We start from the raw sequence: 24,454 nt of genomic DNA, 5'->3' as shown, positions 1-24,454 counted from the left end.
AGCCTCTGTGGGTGCCAGCGTCCAGCTGTGCAGCGCTGGCAGTGCAGCGCCGGGGATGCCACACAGGTGATGCTGGGGTGGCAGGGGAGAGCAGGCAGATGTGTGTGCGAGGCTGTTATCTCTATGGCGTGGAGAGAACACGTTTGGAGCAGTCAGCAAGGAACTGTTAATGGCCTGGCTTGCTGAGCTCTGCTCTCCTCTCGGGACGGGGTGCTCGCAGCCGCTGCGCAGGCGCCGCACGCACCGCTGCAGCCAGGGCTTTGTTGTGCACAGCGCACAGAGCTGTGCTGCTGCTGCTGCTCTGCTGCTGCTCTGCTGCTGCTCTGCTGCTGCTGCTGCCTTCCTGAGGATGCTGCTGAGAGCAGGGCACCGAGAGCTCCCAGCCGCCGAGCAGTGACTCTCCCTTAGCCTGCAGTTTATTTTTGTGTCTCCTTGCAATTACATTTCTTATTTTTCCGCTTTTCTTCCCTTCCTCTAGCTTTGTTTCTTTTCCTCCTTCTTTTTTCATGTTTATCCCTTAAATATTTCAGTCTCTTATTTCTAATCTCAGCATAACAAAGCCTGTTTTCTTTTCTTGTTCCGATGTGTGCCTGCCTACCTATGAGCTCCCAGCACACCTCTCATGAGGATGTAAAATCTAAGAACCAGATCTTTGAGATTTCAAAATAAAATAAAAGTAAACTCTGCTTTAAAAACACTTTAGCAGGAAAGCCAGGCTAATTGTAAATCAATGAGTCTTAAAATGCAGCATTGATCTCCAGTTAGAAGTTTGAAGGGGAAAGCAGTAATTACTGTACTGAAGGTAGATTTTTTTTTCTCTTAGCAAGTTCTGGGCAGAAGGAAGGCTCATTAGGGCAGCACTTCAGAATCTGAGTAATTAGTTTAAAAAGTACTTTTGTGGTGTTATTCCCATGGCTAGAAATTATTGGAGTCTTCACAGATTCACAGTTCTGCTCTGATAAAGTTTGATTTATTATTGTGTTTGGTGGGGAGGATCCTTCCCTCACGGTGACCTGGGTGAAGATGCGGAGTGGGGATCAGGCCAGGAGGGATTGCTGTGGGTGGTGGGGCCTCCTGCCAGCAGGGTGGGATCGGAGCTCTTTGTGAGCAAACTGGCCAGTACCCCAAAAGAAAACAGAGCAGACACCTGGGAATCAGAGCAGAGGCTCTTACTCCTTGTGAGCCTCAGTGGCCTCCTGTGCAGTTCCTGCAAGCCCCTTCTTGCTCGTGGGGGAATGGCTCGGGTCCCTGGGTCTGTCACACCACGAGCAGCTCGGTGCTGTGTGTGCCACCCTGCTCGGCAAGGCAGCACTGCTCTGCCAAGGCTGCCAGGCCCACAGGAGTCCGTGGCGTTTCTCCGTGGGTTCTGCAGCTAATTCCTCCCATGAGCAGTGTGATCCTGCTCTCCTTTTCCAGGCTGAGCAGGGGAAGTGGCTGCAAGCACCGCCTGGGATGTGGCTGCAGCCTCATGTGGCACGGTCTGCGTTTGCTCTGGGACGTGGGATAGGGCAGAAGGATCCAGGGCTTGTTGTTCCCTAACAAAGTTATGCTAATTCGGGGAACTGACCCTGGAATTAGCATCAGTCCATGTGCAGGAAGGCTTTGCAGCATGGCTGGTGAGCCCATCTGTCCTTGGGGAGCAGGTTTGTGCTCCTGCCAATCTCCCCAGTCTGTTAAATTGGGATAGTTGCACAGTCTGACTTGTCAATCCCATACCTCTGGCTGCGGCTGTTCCTACTCGCCAGACTGGATAAATATTTTCACAGAAATGATTCAGTTTGCAGGGACTGTCATAGATCTGATTCTGCAGGGGAGGAAAGGGGAAGGTCTCTGGAGGCAGAAAACCCTTGTGTGGCAGAAAGCCTGCTGGGAAGTCAGCTCAAGAAGAATTAGAAACCCTTTAAATAAATGCTTACTTGACATGACTCTGTCTCCCCCAGTCTAACAAGCAGGGAAGCGAATGGCAGCCGCTGGCCAGAAATTGATTGCATTAATTGATATGCCAATAAGAGAGCTTGTTACATCCGCCATTGGTTAGGAGGCCGGCTAACAAGTCCCGCTGATCAATGGAACCAATAAAGATTTCATCCATTAATGAGCAACATGGTAATTAATGTTATCCATAAACCAATTAGCCTGGGTAGCTAATGTGCTGGTTAGCACAGTGAGTGGTGGAGCCGTGGGTGGCACAGGGCAGCTGGTGCACAGGGGACATCACCTCTGCTGTGGAGGGGACATCACCTCCCCTGCACAAAGGGAACATCATCACCTCTGCTGTGGAGGGGACATCCCTTCCCAGTGCCAGCACGGGGCTTGGAGCAGCAGAGCTCACTCTGGGCCTCCCAGGGCGAGGGAGCTGGGAGGGTGGCTGGTGGGACAGGTCTCAGGGCTGGGAAGGGGCATGCTTCTTTAGATTTTCAAGGCACTTTCAGTTATTACTTTCACTTTTTGTAACCTTTGTGCAACACATGGGCACCTTTCATGCTTCTTATATGTTTTTAGAGATGCACAGGTTTCTGTAACTTGTGTTCCATGGTGTAAGGTGGCATTTGGGTCCTTGCTGTGTCCCTGGGAAGCTGCTGGAGCCCCTCGACCCGTCACTGACCGCAGATGCTGCTGGGCACAGCCCTGCACTGGGCTCTCCCACACCGCCAGTACCTGTAACCATGCTGACACAGGTAACACAGCGTGTAGGTTGAAGGCTGCTGCCTAAATCCACTTGCCCGTGGCTTGCCCCGAGTGCCAGCACCGCTGTGGCGTCAGGGCTGTCCGTAGGTATCAGGACAGGAGGTGCAGGAGCAGCCCCAGGCCCTGGGCAGCATCGGTCCCACAGGCTCCACTGTGGAGTTACCTTGGATTGTTGGATATTGACCCTGGGAGACCCCTTGTGGATTCCCTAATTGAAAATTAATACCAGATCAATGCCGTGGGCAATTTGCATATTGATCATAAACAACTTGGAAGGCACCAAGTGTGTGTTGGATCGATGCTCTCTCGGCAGGCTGCAGGGAGGGTCCCTGTGCCTTCCCGCTGCCCGGCTTCGGGGGCTGCTGGGCAGGGTGGTGTGTGCCAGGCTGGGGGCTCAGCACGGAGTGCACAGCCTGCTCCTGTGGCTCCCTTTGCACGGGCAGGGACGGGAGGGGGTGTTTGCTTATGGAAAGCCAAATGGCCGCAGCCCCAAGGCATCCCAGAGAGCAGGAGCATCGCCCTGTCCTGGGCACCTGCCTCGTGCAGCCTGGCGCTTTGAATAGAGGTTTCCAAAAGCAGAGGTGCAGCTTTTCTGAGGACACACGAAGGGAACTCAGCAGTGATTTTTCTCTGGCATTTTCGTTTTACATTTGCTGTGTGAGGGTGGTATTTAGACCCTTCTCTCTCTGCTCAGGGCATTCACTGGTTATTTCAGAATGGCTTTGAGCTGAAGGGAACAAATATTTTATATCAAACTCAAAAAAAACCCCTAAAAACTTAATCTGAGGATCTGTAACTCATCCTTGGGAGCAAGGAGGGATTCCTGTGAGCATGGAGATAAAACATTTGGAGAGGTGCTCCATTGCCTGCCCCTCCACACGCGTGTGAAGCACAGGGCAGCGCCTCAGACCAGCAGGGAGCCACCTCTGGCCTGGCCATGGACAGAGCACGGGGGCAGGGAGGGGCAGCGCTGCATGGAAAGCCCCATGCCGGAGCTGTCAGTGATTCGGGAGCAGCCGGCGGCTGCAGGAAGTCGCTGTGCATCTGATTAGCGCGTTAGGGCTTTCATTGACTGCCTCTGCCGCGCTGATGAACTGGGCTGGGGACAGGCGCCCGTAATTGAGGGAAATAAATTCCTATCACAGGCCTCTGCTGGAGCCACCACCTGTGCATGCGCCCTGCTCCAGCTTCCAGGAGTGCATCAGTCCTCAGAGCGCCTGACGTGCCCTTGTTAGTGGGAAGGAGCCAGCTCGGGCACTGCAGAGCCCAAGCACATCCCAGGGCAGGCTCAGAGCCTGGGCACATCCCAGGGCAGGCTCGGGCACTGCAGAGCCCAGGCACCATCCCACCATCAGGGTGGCTGAAAGGTTCTGTCCTCGCAGTCCCCTGGCATGGCCCACCTGGTGCTGCCTCCCTGCTTGGCCACAGGCTGGCAGCTCGAGAGCCATCGGTACCATCACGTGTCTCATTGGCAGCTGCTCTGTGCTCTTCCCTTTTTCTTGATCCTCTGTTTCACGTGGGAGCTGGAGCAGCCATTCTCTGTTGCTGAGATCTGATGACAGGTGGAAGATCCTTGCCCAGTGTGTGTCAGGAGACATGGGCATTACAGGGGAAGGGGTTTTGTGATGGTGCAAAAGAAATAAGAATGAAGGTATAGTTTCCTTGAAAATAAACCCATCTGTTGGTTTGAAGTAAAAGGAAAACAAAAGGAGTCCAGGGTCGGCAGGGCTGGGCTGTGCTGTGCTGGGCTGGGCAGGGCTGGGCTGTGCTGTGCTGGGCTGGGCTGGGCTGGGCTGGGCTGTGCTGGGTTGGGCTGGGCTGTGCTGGGCTGGGCTGGGCTGGGCTGGGCTGGGCTGTGCTGGGCTGGGCTGGGCTGGGCTGGGCAGGGCTGTGCTGTGCTGGGCTGGGCTGTCCTGTCCTGTGCTGGGCTCCCTGGCTGCTCCCAGCCCCTGCAGTTCTGCTGCTCTCAGGCATGGGCAGGCTGCCCCGTGAGTGGGTGGGGGGCGAGTGGAAAGGCTTCGCTTGCCATCCCTGCCCTCCTGGTACAGCTGAGTGCTGTAGAGCCAGCGCTGGGATATTTCAGTGGTTCAGAAACCTGGACACTGCAATTATGGCTTTCCCAAGTTTTTAGCTGAGCTTAAAAGAGCTCCAGACGTGCTGAGATTGGGAAACAGTTGGGGAGGGGGAGAAAGAGGGTCAGCAAGACATTAATTAACTTTTCCTTGGAGCAATACCATGGAGAGGGAGAACAGAGTAGGAGTTGTATATTTCAAAAAAAAAAAAAAACCTAAACAGAAAGAGGACATTTTAGTGTTTCATTTAAGTGTGGTTTGTGAGGATGATGGGTTAAGGTTGTTGGGAGCTCTCCTGTGCATATTCAGCCCCTAAGGCTAAGCATGAATTAATTATAGCTCATTTTTGTTATAGTTACAGTGTTCTCAAGATGTACCTTGCTGCGAAGTTGCTAAAGTTGGCTATTAACTTCAGCTTGGCATCAGCACTGGTTTGTTGGTGGATCTCCACAGCTTTTCTGAAGTGAGCCTGTATTCCCAGTGAGCAGAAAGCACCTCTTGCTCTTCTGGCACGTGAGGTGAGGGCCTGCAGTGCTCTTCTCCCAAGGAACATGTGAAGGATAAGGGGAGAGTGCCTCAAGTTGTGCCAGGGGAGGTTTAGGTCGTGTGTTGGGAAAACTCCTTCTTGGAGAGGGCTGTCCAGCCCTGGCACAGTCTGTCCAGGGCAGCGGTAGAGTTGCCTTCTCTGGCAGCATTTAAAACCCATGTGGATGGGTAGCTGGGGATGTGGGTCAGTGGGAGCCTGACAGTGCTGGAGGAGCAGTGGGACTCAGGGATCTTGGAGGGCTTTTCCAACCCAAACAGTTCCACGGTTCTACAAAGGCTGCCCTTGTCTGCTCGAGTGGTTCCACCAGGTGTGTTTAGCACAAGGCTGGGCTGCCTTCCATCACCAAGTGGGGCTGGGCACCCGTCCCCCAGGCCCCTTTCCTGTGCTCCTGCCTTGTCGCCTCTGCCATCCAGCTCCTCCATCCTCTTCCTCCCACGGGTCCCATTGTCCTGCAGGTCTCTGTGTGGGGACTGCTCTGTCCTCTCCCTGCAGACCTGGAGCTGGAGATGGCCTCTTTTGTTTTGCTGTTTGATCTGTGTTTGTGTTTTTGCATGCATCTCCTTTCCAGCTGATTCCAGTTTGGAGCTAGGTTAAACTGTGCAAAATACTGTTTAAAAGAAAAAGAGAAAGAAACTTGTCAAGATGCATTTGTTAGATCACATTTAAAATGAAACAGAATTGAAGGTAGTTTTTGTCCAAGAAAGGGGAGGCTGAAAAGCCGTCAAGCCGCAGGAGAAAGCCCCTCCTTTGTTGTCCTCCTGACATTGAAGTGTAATTTTTCATGGTTATTTGGACTGGAAAATGGGGGGAAAGGGAGAGATGGGCTTGCGATTATTTCCCATAAATGACAACACAATCACATCACGCTCCACTACAAACATGCTCAAGGAATTTGCCTTTTTTTTATGTTTCATGTGTGAAAATAACAGCAACCTTTCTAGTCCTACTGAAATTAAAGGGGGTAAGTCCCTGTTGGGTTTCACTGGCTTAAAATGTAGCCCAGTTTGCAAAAAACATGGACAGCCTTGTTGCCAGGGAGCGTGGAATGGTGATGTTCTCCCAGGGAAGGGTTCTTGGCTCTGCATGCTCCATCCCTGGGTGTGTTCAAGGCCAGGCTTGATGGGCTTGGAGCAACCTGGTCAGGTGGAAGGTGTCCCTGCTTATGTCAGGGGTTTGGAACAAGATGGTCTGGAAGGTCCCTCCCAAGCCAAAACAATTCTGTCACTCTCTGATGTCCGTGTCAGCTGAGCACGCCACAGTCAGCAGTTTGTGTTTGTCAGTGAGAGCAGCAGAGATGCTCTGTCCATGCTCTGGACTGACCTGTCTGGGAAATAAGTTCATTAAACCAAGGTTCATGTAGTATTTTATTGTCTTCCTGCAGCCCTTTGTCAGGTGGGACTCATCCACCAGCTTTGCATCCCAGCTGGAGCTCCGTGGCATTCCTCTGGTGGCCTTCCTTGGTGCTGCCTTTGCACTGCTGGGAGTCCTGCCTTTCCTCTCAGGAAACAGTAGGAACGAGCAGGCTGATGCAGAGCAATCCCGTTAGGAGCTGGCACAGATGGAGTTGCAGCCCATGCATGCATCCTGAGTGGGAGCTGAGGTCAGCCCCCGTCTGGGCTCCGTCTCTGCTCTGTGAGCACAGCAGAGTGTGCTGGGCCCAGGGCATGCTGTGAGCTGGGACTGCCCTCCCTGAGCCTCCTGGTGACCATTCCTGTGCCAGCTGCACCAGGCCCTGCACAGTGACCCTGGCACAGCTCAGGGCAGCTGAGCTCATCCTGTGCTTCCAGGATGCAGGACCCACTATGGACCTCCCTCCTCCTCCTCCTCCTATTCCTCCTCCTCCTCCACATGGACCTGAACCTCTCTACACAGGGCCAAGGGGGCTTGGGTTTATACCAGTGACAGCACTTGGGCTGTGGGTCAGGTTTAGGTTTGTACCAGTGACAGCACTTGGGCTGTGGGTCAGGTTTATCCAGTGACACCAGTAGGGCTGTGGGTCAGGTTTAGGTTTGTACCAGTGACAGCAGTTGGGCTGTGGGTCAGGTTTAAAGCTGTGGGTCAGGTTTAAAGCTGTGAGTCAGGTTTAGGTTTGTACCAGTGACAGCACTTGGGCTGTGGGTCAGGTTTAAAGCTGGGGGTCAGGTTTATAGCTGTGGGTCAGGTTTAAAGCTGTGGGTCAGGTTTAAAGCTGTGGGTCGGGTGGTGCTGAGCCTGGCTCAGCCAGCCCTCACCTCCCCGACAGCCGTGGTGTGCTGCCAGCAGCCAGGGCTCAGGCATCTGTCTTTCTCTAGGCTTTTTTGGCTACTTATCCTGAAAAAGGGAGCATCACAGATTCTTTTTGTTCCAAAGGAGAGACCCTGTGTACAATTAAAACTTGTTTCTGGTAAACCTCATTCCAGGAAAGATGAGCTTTTAACAAAAGGCTTTTGACAGCTGCAGGGTATTTCATTTTTTTAATGCCGAATGAAAAATCAATACATTTTTCTAGGTTATACATATTCAGAACAGGCTTGATATTTCCATTATAATGGAAAATGGGTGTCTGCACATCTCGCCTGTCAGAGCTGCACCGCCACATTTTCCAAGCCACTGCTAAATATTTCAAACCTGATTTGATTGTGGTTCATGACAGCTAATGTTTCTCAGCTCTCAGCCTGCCGGAGGGTGGAGAGGCAGCGCACGCTCTTTCCCATGCCTGCGCTTTCGCCACCCCAGAAATGCCCTTTATCCCCTCGGATAAGAGATCTGGGTTTGTTAAGGAAAACCTGGCTGGGAGAAGAGGAGGTGAGAGGTCGAGCTGTTCAAGCTGGTCTGGATCCCATCAGCATTTGCCGACTTCCCCAGCTCCCAAACTTGTGGGTCTGGGAGGGGACAGGCCCCAGTGCTGTGATCCTGTGCAGCGTGGGTGCATTTGGGTGTGTGACTGAGTCAGCGGTTCCCTGACCTCTGCACAAGTCAGATACTTGTGATTTTCCAGACTCTTCTCCTGCTCTTCCCCCTCCTCCCCCCTCCCCCCCCCGCTTAGTGAATGGTTTAATTTTAAATTAAAAGGAAATACTGCTCTCTAAAATGATTTATTCATGAAGGAAGCAAAGACTCTGCCCAGGATTTTGTGTGGGGCAGGTGGATTGAGATGGAAGAGCAGCTCCTTTGGCTCCAGGGCTGCACTTCTTGCTCTCAGTGTTAACCTGGGCCCTGGCAGGGGGAAAATTCCTTTTAAAAGTTTTTAATAAACCACCATGGACTCAGGGAGCTCTGGCATGGGAACCTGTGCCCAGTGTGTGTTGTTTGGGTTTCCCAGGGACATGATCCCCCATACAAATCCCGCAGCAGCAGCTCTTGCACCTCTGAAGTCCAAGCAGAACGTGCAGCTTTGGGGAGGAAGGGTCAGGTGCTGGTGAAAAGGTTGAGGTGGTTTGGAAGTTCCCTGCATATTGCAGACCACTGCTTGGCCAGGAGCTGCTCGTGGGGTGGTCTGCACTGTGCAGGTGGCTCCTGTGGGCCATGTCATGGGGATGGTGGTGGGCTCTGCTCAGTGCACTTTGCAGCAGCAGTGGAAGCTCCTGGGTGGATTGAGGGGAGGAACAGACCTTTCCCTACCAGACTGCTGCCAGCGATGGATGGATGGATGGATGGATGGATGGATGGATGGATGGATGGATGGACGGACGGATGGATGGATGGATGGATGGATGGATGGATGGATGGATGGATGGAGGGATGGATGGATGATGGATGGATGGATGGATGGATGGGTGGATGGATGGAGGGATGGATGGAGGGATGGATGGATGATGGATGGATGGATGGCGGATGGACGATGGATGGATGATGGATGGATGGATGGATGGATGGATGATGGATGGATGGATGGATGGATGGATGGATGGATGGATGATGGATGGATGATGGATGGATGGTGGATGGATGGATGGATGATGGATGGAGGGATGGATGGATGATGGATGGATGGATGGATGGCGGATGGATGGATGGATGGATGGATGGATGGATGGATGGAGGGATGGATGATGCATGGAGGGATGGATGGATGATGGATGGTGGATGGATGGATGGATGGCGGATGGATGGATGGATGGATGGATGGATGGATGGATGGATGGATGGCGGATGGATGGATGGATGGATGGATGGATGGATGGATGGATGGATGATGGATGGATGATGGATGGATGGAGCCTTCACACAGGTGTTGGCCTTCCAGACCTGCTCACACCACGGAGCTGCCGCTGTGGCTCAGCAGCAGGATCAGAGAGCGTGGGCACAGAGCTTTCAGGAGCAGGGCCTTGGCTGCTTTTCCTGTCCCTGCTGAGGTCAGCGGGCTGGAGGCTGGGTCAGGCACAGCTGTGGCTGCTGGAGGCAGGTTCTCACTCAGCACACAGAGCCAGCTGGGCTGGGGTGGCTGTCCCCAGCGTCCCTGGGTGGCTGTGCCAGACTGGGCTCGGTGAGCAGAGCAGCCTGAGCCTTCCAGAGGGCTCTGCTGGAAGGGGATCACGAGGAGATGGATCAGTGCCTCCCCAGGGATCTGTGCCAGAGGCCCTGGCAGCGAGGGGCTGAGCAGGGGTGGGACAGGACCTGCCCAGGCTGGTTCAGAGTCTCCCTGGGTACGTCTTGGACTCTGTTTTAGAAAAACTGCTTTTCAGGAGAAAGCTGAGGGAGGAGCAGAGGAGGGTGTGCAGCTGGATCTGCCCTCTGCCTGGCCGAGGGCTCTGGGGCAGGAGCAGTTGGTGTCTGCAGAGCTCCGTTCCTGCTGCAGGGCTGCGGGGGCTCGGGCCAGGCTGGTGCTGGATGGACGTGAGGAGCTGCAGCCCCAGCCGTGCTGGGGACTTGCTGTTTGTAGCCTTGTTTTTTTAATCATTTTCTCCCGTTATTGGTATTCATAGCTCACATTTTTCCGGTTACTGTCAGCCTGGGCTTTCATCCATTTTAAAGAGCTATTTTTTCCCTTGTTGATGATGATGATGGTATAAAGACAGATGGTGTAACTGCTTATGAATGTCCTATTTTATTCCCCTCGAACCAGACAGCACACTGGAAGACACGTATTATTTCCACATGCTCAGGTTAGAGCCCAGACAGCGGCTGAGCGTGGCTCGCCCTTCCTCTTCCTCCCATGCCGATGCTGACACCTCCGGGTCGCAGCTGGGAGTGCCGCTGCGCCGGGAGCCCTTTGTTGTGCAGCCGGCAGGGTCTGGATGGGGGTTGTGGGATGGGGGATGTGGGCTGGGGGTCTGGGCTGGGGGGCTCTGGGCTGGGGGCTCGCTCAGGGCACTGGTGATGGGCTGTGGCCCACGGGCACGCTGTCCACGGGCCCTCGGAGCACCTGAGCCAGCCAAGAATGGTAAAAATTATTATTTAAATTAAATATAGAAACCCATTACCAAAGGTTTTTAATAAAACCAGCTAAAATCTGCTCCCACGGCAGCTGCCCCAGCTGAAGGGACACCCCTGCCCTGTGTGAAGTGGTTTGAAGGCACCAGGGTGGTGGGGTTGGAGGGGGGGGGGTGGTTTGTTGTGTTTTTTCCCTAGAGTGGAAAAAAGATTGGAATTTTAATTTCTGAAATGTGAACCCAACTTTCACAGCCCTTCTACCTAAGCGCTCAGCTCACATGGCAGAGTGCCCATCTCACCCCTCCACCAGTGATATGTGTCTTTCTACATGTTGGATGCCTTTGTCAGCACTGCCACCCATCTCCCGTCTCACTCCCAATTTAGGCTGTCATATCCTCAAACAGCACTGCTGAGTATCTGCAAGCTGCTAATATATACTTTTAATCTGAATTTCTAGCCCTGTCTTTGTTAGGAGGAGGAGGGGGGTTGGTGCCTTAACCCATTAGGTGGTGCAGGTAAATCTCAGGATTGCTTGGGTTCATGGGGTTTACCATGGCCAGATAATGTGAGTTAAAGTTCTAAACTGTCCTGCCTAAAAAGGGGTGTAATGGCCTAAAAGTGCCTCTTTTAGCCCAGTGGTGGGGTAACCCCTGTCAGTTACAGGGACTGTATGTTAGTACCCATGATGGTAGATGACAGTGTGTCTGTTACACCCTGGTGTAGGGGCGGGCTCTGGCAGCCACAGAGCAGAGCCCACCTGAGCAGGTGCCTTGGAGTGGAGCTGCCCCACACACTCTGTGCCCATTGTGGGCAGCACCATGGTGCTCCATGCTCTGTTCTGAGCTTTCAGCACTTCACTGGGTGTTTCCTCCACGTTTCTGCACCTGCATGGTGCTGCCTGGGTTTGCAGGCCCTGCGCGTGCTGGGATGAAGGCAGGGCTGCCGGCGTGTGCCTCGTGTCTGGCAGGGCTGCAGCACACCAGCTGCTCCCAGCTCGCTCTGGCCAGGAGGGATGTCATTTCATGCAGGGGCTCTGGCATCTTGGTGAGCAGGGTCAGTTCTGCACCCTGGCACTGGGGCTGAAGAGCTTGACATGGGGATGAGGAGGAAGGATGAGGCTGAAGGTGCTGCAGGCTCTGGTCACTCGCTCATGCTTTTGTAATCCCTGATGTGGCTGGGTAGAAGCTTATTGTGTGGAGAGCCATGTCACTGTACATGACACCTCAGGGGCCCTCAGCAGCTCCAGGTGGTAGAAGCAGGCAAGGTTCTTAGGTGTATCTTCATCTCTCAGTTCCTGAGAGTTTCTGTCTTGACCAGTGAGCGGCTGTGCTGGGAGATGCTGATGACCTGCCACCCAACGCTTGTGCACAGCCTTTGCTGTTGCTCCTGCTCTTTGGCAGCTCCCTGTTCTGTCCTGCCTTCCATGTCTGTGTCACACTTTGTGCCTTTCTTGTTTCAGAAGAACCCAGTGAAGATGTGGAAGGGCCCAATGAAACAGCTGGTGATGCCGAGGAGCCTGCAAAGGAGCAAGACAGTGCAGGGGACAAGGACCAGAGTAAATGGACAGGTATGGTTCTGTGATTTAGCAGAGGTGCTGTTTGGTCCCTCGTTTTCTTCAAATGCAGCAAGGGGAGGTGGAAATACCAGAAAACAGTGGTCCACAAAACCGTTGTTAGTGACCACAATGTGGCAGTGTCAGTGTGGCACAAGTGTCACCCGCTGTGAAGGCTCTCCGTAGCTGGGGTTGTGGTGGGTCAGGCTGGGCCTGGGGGCTGCTGAGGTTGCTCTGTGTGTTCCTTCCCATCACATACTGGTTCTTAACCTGGAAATGCAGTTTGGCTTGGCTGTAGGTGGATTTTAGTCTCAGTTTATTGTGTGGGATTGTGTGATGCTGAGCACAACCATTTTGTGACGTGTCACAGACAGATGTAAGTTTTGTTTATTGATTAAATCTCTTCAGGGGTCAATAGAGGTCTTTGCCCAAACCTGAAACACTTAAAAAGGCTGATCTGTGCACAAAGATTGTATCTCAAAATATGTAAGGAAAAATGAGGAGCCTACTTTTTAAACCCTTTTCTGTCCAGAAACTCTGAATCTGGATGGTTTAATTTCTTCACCCTGCCGGTGAAATTCCTCACCCAGTGTTGGTGAGCCAAGGAGCAGATCAGAAATGGATCAGAAGTGGGACAGCTCCACGGGGTCTGCAGAGGGAGCAGTGTGGGGAGGGCACAGAGCAGGCTGCGAGCCCGTGGGGCGTGGGACAGCCTTGTGCGAGCCAAGGTGCGTGTGATGGGCTGCTGCTGGGCTCAGGCTGCTTCCAAACATGCAACACCACCCTGGGCTTCAAGGCAGATTGTGTTACAGTAGCTGCTGCCCAGCCAGTGTGCAAAGGAAGCACACACCTTGCTCTTGTTCCTGCTCTTGTCCCTCCAGGAACATGAGCGTGTTGACAGTCCTGCTGGACCTCAGACGTGGGAAGGACAGGAGCTGGGTCAGGTTATGCCTGACAGCCCCAGGAGAGAAGGTGCAGGGACACAATACTGGTGCAGGGAGGGGAGCAGGCAGCTCAGGAAGCTCTGCTTGCAGGAGGAGGAGGCTGTGATCACAGTGTCATAAAGCTAAAGAGCAGGAAGCCTTCTCTGCCTTTCCCTGACTGAGCAGAGCAGCACGGCCTGGGGAGAGCCTGTCCCCAGGCACCAGGGCATGGGTGCAGAGCGCTTGTGATGCTGAGCGCTGTCCCTGACCTGCTGCACTGTGCCTGGGAGCTGGGACACAGTGCCTGGAGCATCCCAGACCTGCCAGCTGCTCTCTCTGGTGCTGTGCAGAGAGGGCAGTGCAGTGAGCACGGGGCTTGTCCCCGACGAGGGAGTGGCTGGGGAACTGTACACCTGCCATCTCTGCCCCAGATTTCCCCGGGAATTGACCAAACAACTGTTTGTAAGTGCTGATGGGAAGATAATGAGATGAGGAACAGTCGACACAGATTTGTCAAGAACAAATCATGTCAACACGACCCAATTTCCCTTCATGTGAAGAAGGTCCTGTTTGGAGTCAGTGTCTCCTTGGGAAGGCTTTCAGTGCCACTTGTCAGGACAGGCTGAAGTGAAGCACAGACAGAGCAGGGTAGGTGACAATACTGTACCACTGGTGGCTTTCATTAGTACTGGAAATCTCTCCATTCCTGAGCTGGGGTGCTGGCGAGGCTGGGCAGCAATTCCAGAAAGCCCAAACACCAGGAAAAACCCAGAACAGTGCAACATTAGTCAGGAGGAGAAAATGGAATGAACAGGCTTATTTGACCCCAGAGAAGACCAAGGAGGAGGACAAGATAAGTCTTGTGCATGAAATGCTTCTGAAAGGAAGGAAATTATTTGTTCTCCATGTTGAGGATACAGACAACAAGACACAAAGGGCTTAATTGAAAGGAGAAAGACTGATGTTAGGTAACAAATTTTTAAAAGTCCTCCTGTACAGCCTGTGGCTTAAGCACTGAAGTGGGTTTTCTGGGAAGGTTCCTCAGAGGTCTTTCAAGAAGATCATAGAGGAGCTGCCATCAGGAGTAGGGCAGGCTCAGTCTGTCCTGCTTTGGAAGGACTGGCTGACCTTAGGAGAAGCCTCTGAGCCAGGTGGAGAAGCAGGAGAGGTGTGGGCTGAAAGCCAGGGTTGGGGCATGTGAAAGGGGAGGGGGACAGACTTTTTTGCTGCTCACCATCTGCAATCTGATCGTTATGTTCCTCAGCAATTTACTCCCCTTTGTGCTCTGGTTTCCTCACTGTGCCCAGGGGATTTATTTCTTGCACTTCCTTCAAGGTTTGCAGGCTCTGTAAGGAGACCCTGAGTTCCTCTGCCCGTGTCCCTGCCCCAGCCCAGGTGAGTGTCTGCACCACGGCGGGCACAGTCCGGGTGCAGCCTGTGCTGGGCTTAGTGTCAGCACCAAGGGGAAAACCTCTTCTCACTGTAAGCCTGTCAGAGCGTCTCAACTGCAAAATAAATGCAGTGATTCATTCTTTGTATTTAAAATGCAACAATGTGAAGCAGAAACATTTTTTTAGGTGATACTTTTCAATTGAATATACTTGGGGAAAACTCCATCCCATAGAAGGACTCATTGGATCTTGATTTTTACAGAAATCTCTGTGGTTTCTGGAAGGTTCTGGAAGATGGCAGTGCCTCCACACTGGAGCAGGGAGATGCTGAGTGCCTGATGACTCAGTGTTAGACATTGTCTCGTCATGGCTAATGTGAGATTCACCACAAGCAAACCAGCAAGAGGGAAAGGAATTGTGGCAGGTGCCAATTCCCTTTCTAAGGCAGGATGTAGACGATGGATGCTCAGCTGAAGCCCTGCTCGGTGCAGCACAAGGCCTCTCATTTGGGAAGTGGTGCTGGCTCATGTCTCTGATGGAGAGCCCCAGCTCCAGCAGTGACCCAGCTACCAGAGGCTTCCTTAATGCACTGTCGGTTGGGTACACGGAGAATATCGGGCGTTTTTCCACAAAAACAAGAAACAAAGTCTACTTAAAATATAGATTGAGATGAAATCTTTCTGGAGGACTGGCCTGAAGGGCTTTTATTTTTGTTAATGATTTTTTTCTTTTTTTTTTTTTTTTTTTTTGTCCGTGATGCTCACCTAACAGAGCAATTAGTGCAATGGACCGTCCCTGATTCGAATCCGTGGTAGATTGCTATTAAAGGAAGTATTAATGGGCTGCTGAGAGCTGGGAAATTGTTGCAGAAAAGTGTGTTTATGGAGTATGGTGCTGGCAGGCATGATTTCAATTGGATTTGACATGTTTAACATAAATGTATACTGCACAGCTCCTGCAGTTTATGAATAATTCCTACAGGCCGACTGCCTTTCTAATTACTGAAATTGAAAAAAACAGGTCAGGCACATCCTGACGGAAATCTATTCCTGCTCCTCCCCCCGGCTGCTTTTTGCAGCTTTTTTTTAATATCTGGCGTTAGTGGAGCACTTAATGGCCGGGATGCTGTGGGGCCTGGGCGGCTGCAGGAGGGGCCCAGGGCGCGGCGGAGCCGCTCGGCCCCAGAGCCAGGCAGAGGGCAGGAGGCGCACGGGGAGCTGCCTGCCCCGAGTCTTTGCGAGGATGTGTGAAACACAAAGGGCTCCTGGGGGCAGCTGCAGCCCAGAAAGGCGGCTGGGCTGGGTGCTGAGCGCGGGCAGGCCGGGCTCTGCCAGCCTGGGGTGCTGCAGGAGGGGTCTGCCCGGCAAAGCCCCCTCCAGAGCCCCTGGTGCTGCTCGGCATCTCTGCCGGGTGCTCCGTGTCCATGTGGAGCAAGGCAGGGAAGCCTGGTGGCGGCTGGAGCTGCTGCATATGAATATTTAATAGTAATTCAGCTGTGGGTACTCGCTGCAGGTGGGAAGGTATGACACAGCATTAAAAAAGAAATTATTCAGCCATTTTTGGGGCTGTGAAGCAGGAGTGCACTGAGCATGGGGCATTACCTGTGAGCTGAGGTACTGTGAGGTACAGAGCTGAGAAACGCTGCAGGGCAGCCGGTAGTGCACAGTTCTGATGGTGTGGCCACAGCAGCTGATGGAGCGGAGGCTCCTTCAGGGAGTGGGGAATTAAACAGACAAGGTTTGGGGAGGAAGTGTTGGCTGTGTGCTACTGAGGGGTGGCAGTGCTGCAGCAGCTCTGGGTGCCCCGTGCCCTTCCCCAGCAGAACATGCGGGCTCTGGCCATTCCTGCATCAAGGCAGTTTCTGGAGAATGGATGAAGCAGATAAAGTAGCCCTGGATTTCAGGGGACACGCAGGTGCTGTGAGGGCACAGGGGGCAGAGCCATGGGCATGGAAGGCACAGGGCTGTGTGGCACACTAGCACAGTAGCAGCTCCCACTGCTCTGAGGACTTGTGGAGCTGAGTGATGGCTCCAAGAACACACTGAGGTGATTTGAGGAAGGAGGCACCACCAAATGCAGAATGCTATTTTCCATCAGGCAGTGAACTCGCTGAGAACTTCCCCAGGCCAGCAGCTGGACTTCATGTCAAGGAGTTTTTTGGAGGCTGGTGGTGTTTAAATCAATGGCAGTAGCAGAAACCCCACTGTAAATTTCTAGGGCAAGTGGCAAGCTGGTTTACGGAATGCAGGGAGATGAGAACCTCTGGCTTACGGAAAGCAGCATGAATTAATAATCATTTAATTGGCTTTTCCATTATGTTGCTTGGTTGGAAGATGGAAGTTTAGATGAAGGGGCCGTCAGTGATACTTTAGCTAAAAGAATCTGATGGGTAGGAGGTGGGTGGTGACTTCCTTCCCCCCAGGATGGAGAGCAGCAGTTCAGGGGATCCGTGCTGGCTTTGCCTCTGGAACCAGCAAAGGAAAGGCCCCCACTGGCAAGGAAGTGCCCACCTCACCTCTGGGCTGTAGCCAGGGAGGATCTCTCCTCCTCCCAAGGAAAGCAGAAGCTGCTGAGAAGAGTGAGAAGAGCAGCAGATCTCCAAAGTGCTGTGGCAGCCCCACCCCTTCGCACTTGGCTTTAGGCGACATTTGTTGGGAAACACAGGTCTCAGTGAATCTGAACTAAATCCATTTAAAGAGTCAAAGCAATAACAGTACTATCTGATATGCAGATGTACATCATACTTTAAAGCCAATTCCTGTGTCTGCCCTGCGAGGCCTGGGCCTGGAAGCAAGATGCTGGTGCAGGTGGTGTCCCCGTGTGCTCACTGTCACTGAGCCCTTCCAGACCATGGCCTTCGGGATGTTCTGAGCTCAGGACATTCTGTCCTGGCCTCTCTGCGCACACAGAAGGTCCCAGGCTATGCTAAGAGTTCTGCAGGCAGACGCCAAGCCATGTCCTCATTTCTCCTGGTAGCAGGGAGTTCTTAATTCCTCTGATCATCTGTGATGTGGACTGAATGTGTCATTTTGTGCATTTGACTGTTTATCAACAACAAACTTCAGTCTCGGTGTTAAAATTCCCAGCTGAGCTGTCAGCTCAAAAACTAATACTTAAAATATCCTATGTGCAACAAATCAGTTATTCTTGGGTCTGGACAATCATCAATAATTGCAGTTTTGAAGGATTACGGTTATGGGGTTGGACTAAGTGATTTAATGAAATTGGACACTTAGGAGGTGGTACATTTTAATTACCTGTTACTAATTCTAAGCAGACTGCTTCACAGTAGAAAGGAGAAAATACCCTGCTGTGACTCCCTAGGTTGGAGCTGGTGTTCAGCAGCCTGGGGTAGCTGATGGTTGGGCTGAACTGAGTCACTGCATCCAGAAGTACTCCTGGTGAGCAGCTGGCAGTGCCCAGGGACGCAGTGTGACCAACGGGAGCTACAGTCGCCCCTGGACAGGTCTAAAGGGACCCAAGCCGTGGCTGTCCCTGCCACCCTGCCCAGTGCAGGTCTGGAGCAGGACTGCCATGGCTGTGCCACCCACCCTGGCAGGCCTGGGCTCCCCAGCTGCTCTTGCCAGCGCCCAGCAGCCTGGTGGGGCTGGCCTGTCAGTGTCCAGGCTCACACTGAGGGCTGGACACTGCAGCCGTGATCAGGCCCCTGACAAAGGCCACTCACATCACACAGGGCTCGGGCAGGGCATTTTAAGGCAGGGTGGTCCTTCACCCACCAGTGCTGGCTCTTGGTGGGTCTGTGCCCCCCAAACCACCAGGAGGGACTGTGTTTTTCCATGGAGGAGCAGCAGAGTGGTGCCGTGTTCCCAATGCTCCAAGCACATTTATTACTGGAAGCAGGGAAGGTCAGCTCTGGCCCTGCAGACATCTTAAACCCATTTCCAGTTCTGAGTCTGGGTCCAAGCAGCAGCCCATCGTTCTGTGAGGGCAGAGCAGGGTCTGTGATGGTGTCATCAGTCAGCACTGACACTGCAGGCTCCTTTCACCCCTGGTCTGGCTGTTTTTGTGGAGTTGGCAGCAAGCAGAGTGCTGGGTTGGTAGCCCAGGTGCAGCCAGCACTGTCCATGCACACATGGAGGTGCTGCCCAGCCAGGCATGAAGCACCAGGCATGCAGCCAGCAGTGCTGTGGGGAACGAGGCCACTTCCAAGCCCATTCAGTATGGACAGGCCTACCAGGAGAAATTCAGCAGTCCCAGATCAAATCCTCTGATCCCTGCCTCCCTCTGGCAGTACCTCTACCTGTGCTTGTTTTCCCCCTCCCAGAACTTATTTTGCCTCTATTCAGCTGAATGCAGCGATGGGGACTGGCAGGGAAGGTAGTTCAGCTCGTGGCAGTGCACAGAAGGCTCTTTGGGAAGGAAGCTGTTTGCTGGGATCTGACTCTTGGTGGTAGCATCTGAAACAAGGAGCAGATACCAGCGGGTTCACAAGTTGAGTGGGAGAAAGGGGGAAGAGTGTGGGGGACTGGCCTGAGAACGCTACAGCGCCTTGTTAATCGGCAGCTGATCCATCATATTAAATATCCAGCTGTCAGATATTACCTTTCAAGTGAAAATGAATAACTCCCATTAAGGGCAAAATGGGTTTGAAGTCGATTCGAGACAGATTAAAGTACCGTTATGAATGTGTGTTCAGGGAGGAGGAGACGGGGGCTGTGTATAATATACTTGTCCTTACAGTTTTTAAATAATAGATGTCCCACAAATTTATGTACTGAAGGCAGCCAGGGTTCGGGGGAGGAGAAAGGTCAGGGATGTGCTTCTCCCAGTGCCACAACTCATGGAGTGTTTTGCTGTTGACTTTAGGGCTCATTTGCCTTCATCGGTTTGGCTGAACAAAACAGCCTTTTCTGAGATTATCACAGTGGGAATGTTTGGGTCCCCTTGGCCGGGTCCTGCCAAAATTGGGATTTTGGCAGGACCATGTGCTAGGAAGCACCAGATATGCTCATTCCTCTGAAGGCATGGGCTGAGCCAGCCAGAGCCGTCCCAGCAGCACCACTGCTGCCATGGGTTGGGCTGGCAGCCACAACCACCAGCCCTCTCCAGAGCAAATGCATTCCAGGGTGTCCCTGTGTAGAATGTCCTGGGTCAGCCAGGGCTGAGAGTTCCACCTTGCCGAGCAAGTCCAGCTGCTCCTGGAGGTGACACGTGGGCCTTCACCGTCTGGCCAAGCATCTGTGTGCGCAGTGCAGCCTGCAGGTTGTAAGCATCCCCCAGAGACAGCTGAGATCTCTCTGCTTCTGGCCACCAGTGACACAGCTCCCGTGCTCTGGGAGATCTGCAAGAGGGAGCTGGTTGTGGCCTGGGGTGCACTGAGGACATAGGTCAGTCCTCAGAGTCACCCTCCCCCAAGTCCTTAGGGTGTGTGTCAAGCAGTAAATGGAAGCCCAGCCACCGTGCAGCCCAGGCTCTCTGGGGTGTGCTGATGGTCCTGGCTTTCTGTTGCAGCACCAGCCAGCCAGCCAGAGAAGGAGCTGACAGAGCCTCCAGCATCCTCCAAGCGGATTTCGTTCCCCAGCAGCTCTGAGTCACCTCTCTCCTTTAAGTGGTCAAAAACTTCAGAGGAGACCAAATCAGAGCAGGTAAGGTGGAAGAACCCATCTCTCTGTGCAGGTAATGTGTTTCCAGTGTGCCAAAAGCAAAGAGTAAAATGGGAGGAAGAGGATGAAAGGCAGTAACTGGTGGTAGAAGGCATCAAATTATTGAAGCCTGTCTGTCAGAGAGGAAAGTAGCACGTGGAAGAGCTGTGTGATTAATTTGTCTGCCCTGCAGATGTACCAGTGTCCGTACTGCAAGTACAGCAACACAGACGTGAACCGGCTGCGGGTGCACGCCATGACCCAGCACTCGGTGCAGCCCATGCTCCGCTGCCCCCTCTGCCAGGACATGCTCAACAACAAGATCCACCTGCAGCTGCACCTCACACACCTGCACAGCGTGTCACCCGACTGCGTCGAGAAACTCATCATGACGGTAAGTGGCTGTGTGGGCAAGCATGGCTGCTGCGATCCTGGCATGCCCACTGCCATCCTGGCACACCCACTGCCATCCTGGCACACCCACTGCCATCCCAGCCTGCCCACTGCCATCCTGGCACACCCACTGCCATCCTGGCATGCCCACTGCCATCCCAGCCTGCCCACTGCCATCCTGGCACACCCACTGCCATCCCGGCATGCCCACTGCCATCCTGGCATGCCCACTGCCATCCCAGCCTGCCCACTGCCATCCTGGCACACCCACTGCCATCCCGGCACGCCCACTGCCATCCCGGCCTGCCCGCTGCTATCCCGGCACACCCACTGCCATCCCGGCACACCCACTGCCATCCTGGCCTGCCCACTGCCATCCCAGCACATCCACTGCCATCCCAGCCTGCCCACTGCCTTCCCGGCACACCCACTGCCATCCTGGCACACCCACTGCCATCCCAGCACACCCACTGCCATCCCGGCATGCCCACTGCCATCCTGGCACACCCACTGCCATCCCGGCCTGCCCACTGCCATCCCAGCACACCCAGTGCCATCCCGGCATGCCCACTGCCATCCCAGCCTGCCCACTGCCTTCCCAGCATACCCACTGCCATCCTGGCATGCCCACTGCCATCCCAGCACACCCACTGCCATCCCAGCATGCCCACTGCTTTCCCAGCCTGCCCACTGCCATCCTGGCACCCCACTGCCATCCCGGCATGCCCACTGCCATCCCGGCACACCCACTGCCATCCCAGCCTGCCCACTGCCATCCTGGCACACCCACTGCCATCCCAGCCTGCCCACTGCCATCCTGGCATGCCCACTGCCATCCCGGCATGCCCACTGCCATCCCGGCACGCCCACTGCCATCCCGGCATGCCCACTGCCATCCCAGCACACCCACTGCCATCCTGGCACACCCAGTGCCATCCCGGCATGCCCACCCCGTGCCCCTGGCTCACAGAGCTGTCCCATCCACTGACCACGGCCTCTGTGACCTGTGTCCACTTCACTGGTGCTGCTCAAGTTTGGAAATACCTTCTGAGGGTGCGAACGGCCCCTGTTCACCTCTTAGCTACATTGGTGGCAGCTGTTCTGGCTTTCTAAGAGCAGCAAGCAGAAGCCAAGCCCCTTCCCTAGGCCAGCAGGCGTAACCAGCTTGCTCAGGGTAGCTGCCATGCTGGTGTGAGGGGTTTGCTTTGAGCCACGCAGGGTGCCTGGGCAGGGTGTGGGGTCTGGAGCAGGACTGTTGGCTGGTCTGTCCTCAAGCACATCTGTGCCCTCCAGGATATGAGGGAATGGAGGAGCTCAGGCCGCTGCAGAGCAGGTCGGGCACAGTCCCTCAGGCGAGCCCTCTGCCGTGCCAGTTTGGGCCACAGGGCTCTGCACGGCTGGCAGAGACTGGCCCAGCCACGGTGCTCGTCCTCATGCGTGTTCCTGGTTTCCCACCTTCCCTCCCTTTGGCACCTAGACACACCTGTGGGAGGGCTGCCTCTGCTCCTCCGGGTCTCACAGCGCGGGTGAAGAAGCTGGGTGTGTTTGTGTGCTGTGCCAGTACTGTGAGGCACCGGTGTGGGTTGTGCAGAACAGGCAGCAGGGAGGCCTGGCTGGGCTCGTTCTCCTGAGGATCCGTCTGGCTCTGGCGGGTGTGGGCAGCCCGTGGCGGGGCCGGGTCCCTCTCGAGCGGCGTCTGCTCCGTGCTGGAGGAGGCTGCAGTTAATAACACCTTATCAGACGCCGTGCAGGAACCTGCAGTGCCTAATATGTCTGTTGCCATGGCAACGCTCCTGCCTGCGCTCAGCATCTCCCGGCTGCCTGCTCGTGCTCCCTCCTTCCCATATCAGCGAGCAGCCGGGCTGGCTGTCCCACGGGACCCCCGGCCTCCCGCTGGCCCCACGGCAGGGACAGGGCTGCCTGGGGAGCAGAGCGCTCGCCGTGCCCCACTGCCCCACAGGGACGGGGGCTCACGCTCTCCTCCCATCTCCTGCAGCTTGCCTTTCGTGGGGCTGCTGGGTGCAGGTAGCCAAGGTCTCTCTGTGGCATCGAGGCCTCTCTGGGCAGGGCCGGGTGCCATCGTGCCCACTGCAGCCCTGCCTGCCTGCTGGACTCAGAGGGGCTGCAAGGAGGGTGAAGTGCAGTTCAGCCGTGCAGGTGATTACAGGACTGATGGGCTGGAGCTGGGAGAGAGGATGGCTTCCCAAGAGCCTCTGGGAGTGGGAGCTCTCCCTCCTCCCACAGCCAGCCTTATCCTTCTCCACATTTCTGTCTCGTCATCTCTGCTGTCAGCTTTCTCTTCCTCAGTTTTGGGCATCTTCCCAGTGTTCCAGTGTTCCAGTCATCTTTCCATCTTTTTCTTTTCTCCCTTGCTCTAGGAATCATTCCTGCCCATCCCTACCATCTCACTTCCCCCTCCTGCTATCTTTACATTTTTACCCTCTTTCCCATTGTCTTTTCTTATTGCTCTCTCCCTTCTGCTGTCAGTCAATTTTTCTCTCTCCCTCCTTTTCGCCCCCTCCCTCTCCCCCCTTTCCCTCTCACTCTGTGTCTCATTCTCCATCTCGGATGAAGGTAATGAAAATAATCGGGCTTCATTAATTCTGAGCCCTGTGAGATGATAGCCATTTGGAGCCATGTTTGCCAATTAGATGGTCTAAATTAGAAGTGACCTTGGTATACTGCCATCACTTTGCCTCTCAGAGTCTAATGAAGCTTTTCACTCCAGCACCCTCTCTCTCTCTCTTTGTAATGGAAATTACCTCCTTTGTCTGGTGGGGAACCTTCCCTCCCGTCTGTAATTCCCCTGGTTTCATAGACATGGGGACGGTGATGTATCTCCTCAGACCTCTTCTAGAGGTTTTCTTTTCCGGAGCCACATGATTTCAGCATTTTGGGGTATATTCAGGGGAACCATGGCCTCGTTTGGTGTCCGTGGACAGTCAGCGCAGGCAGTGTGGTGTGAGAGGAGCTGGCTGCTCACACCAGCCAGGAGGAGTTGTGTGGACGTGTCGGCAGTGTGCAGGTGTTACACTGATGGCTGCTGGGCTCTGAGCCTCCAGCCCTGCACGCCAGCAGCTCTGCGGTTGGTTGTTAAAACCCAGTAGATGCAGTGGTGGTTGGAGCCGTGTGTGTCACTGCTGGAGGCTGTCACAGTGGGCAGTGGGCCCTTTGGCTGTTGTGCAGAGGGGTGGCAGGTTTGTAGGTGTCAGGGTGTGTGCATGCAGGTGGGGCAGGGACGCAGGAGACCTGACCCATCAGCGTCAGGTGCTCTGTACAGTCATTGCCAGGCCACCGTGTCCATGGACATGGCCACCAAAGCGGGGTGCACCTGCCTCTCCACGCACCTCATCATCATAAGGACATTATGTCTGCTGAAGGGGTCCGAATTTTGCCCAAAACGTGGGGTTCTTGGAAGCAGAGAGGCTTGTGCAGCAACTTCGCATTTTTTAAGGACTTTCTGGGTGGTAACAAGAGGAGAACTTAGAGGGACCTTAGCTGTCAGAGCTGCAGGCGATGGTGCTCAGGTTGGGCACAGGGGTGGATCTGGGGTGACTGAGACAGAGGTGCTGTGCTGCAGTGACCTTTGCTGGTGACTTGTGGGCCAGGAGATGGTAGCTGCAGCCACAGTGGGGATGGGTTTGGTGTTGGACAGAAAAGAACAGGCATGAGCAGGAGAAGGGAAGGGAGGAGACAAACCGCATTTGTTGAACTCACAGCTGAGGGCTGTGTTTCAGTATTGGCTCACACTGACTGATGTGTTGCCGTTGTGAAGCAGTGTTGGAGCCATTGAAACTGAGGAGGGGGAGGGGGTGCCAGGCTGAGGAGGGATGCCAGGATGACACACCTGCAGGTAGCTGCAGGTGAGAGGGAGGAGGAGAGCGTTTGACAGCCGCACGCGCTGACACGGGCTGTGCTGCAGTGAACACGCTC

The 24,454-nt window shown here is 54.3% G+C and overlaps 1 protein-coding gene across 7 annotated transcripts in view; it reads left to right on the top strand.

Moving 5' to 3' along the window:
* The window catches only part of ZFHX3 (zinc finger homeobox 3), a 376,930-nt gene that overhangs the window by 338,445 nt on the left and 14,031 nt on the right, over window positions 1-24,454 (top strand). For 6 of the 7 annotated variants that reach the window (XM_074550646.1, XM_074550642.1, XM_074550644.1 and 3 more), the window contains 3 exons: window positions 12,119-12,226; window positions 19,998-20,131; window positions 20,322-20,522. In XM_074550646.1, the coding sequence (XP_074406747.1) occupies window positions 12,119-12,226; window positions 19,998-20,131; window positions 20,322-20,522 (443 nt within the window). The remainder of the gene's footprint in view (window positions 1-12,118; window positions 12,227-19,997; window positions 20,132-20,321; window positions 20,523-24,454) is intronic. The other variant, XM_074550648.1, reaches the window with a different exon arrangement.

This window comes from Zonotrichia albicollis, chromosome 13, assembly GCF_047830755.1.
Source record: "Zonotrichia albicollis isolate bZonAlb1 chromosome 13, bZonAlb1.hap1, whole genome shotgun sequence".
Lineage (NCBI taxonomy): Eukaryota > Metazoa > Chordata > Aves > Passeriformes > Passerellidae > Zonotrichia > Zonotrichia albicollis.
This window is presented reverse-complemented; position numbering and strand designations above follow the sequence as displayed.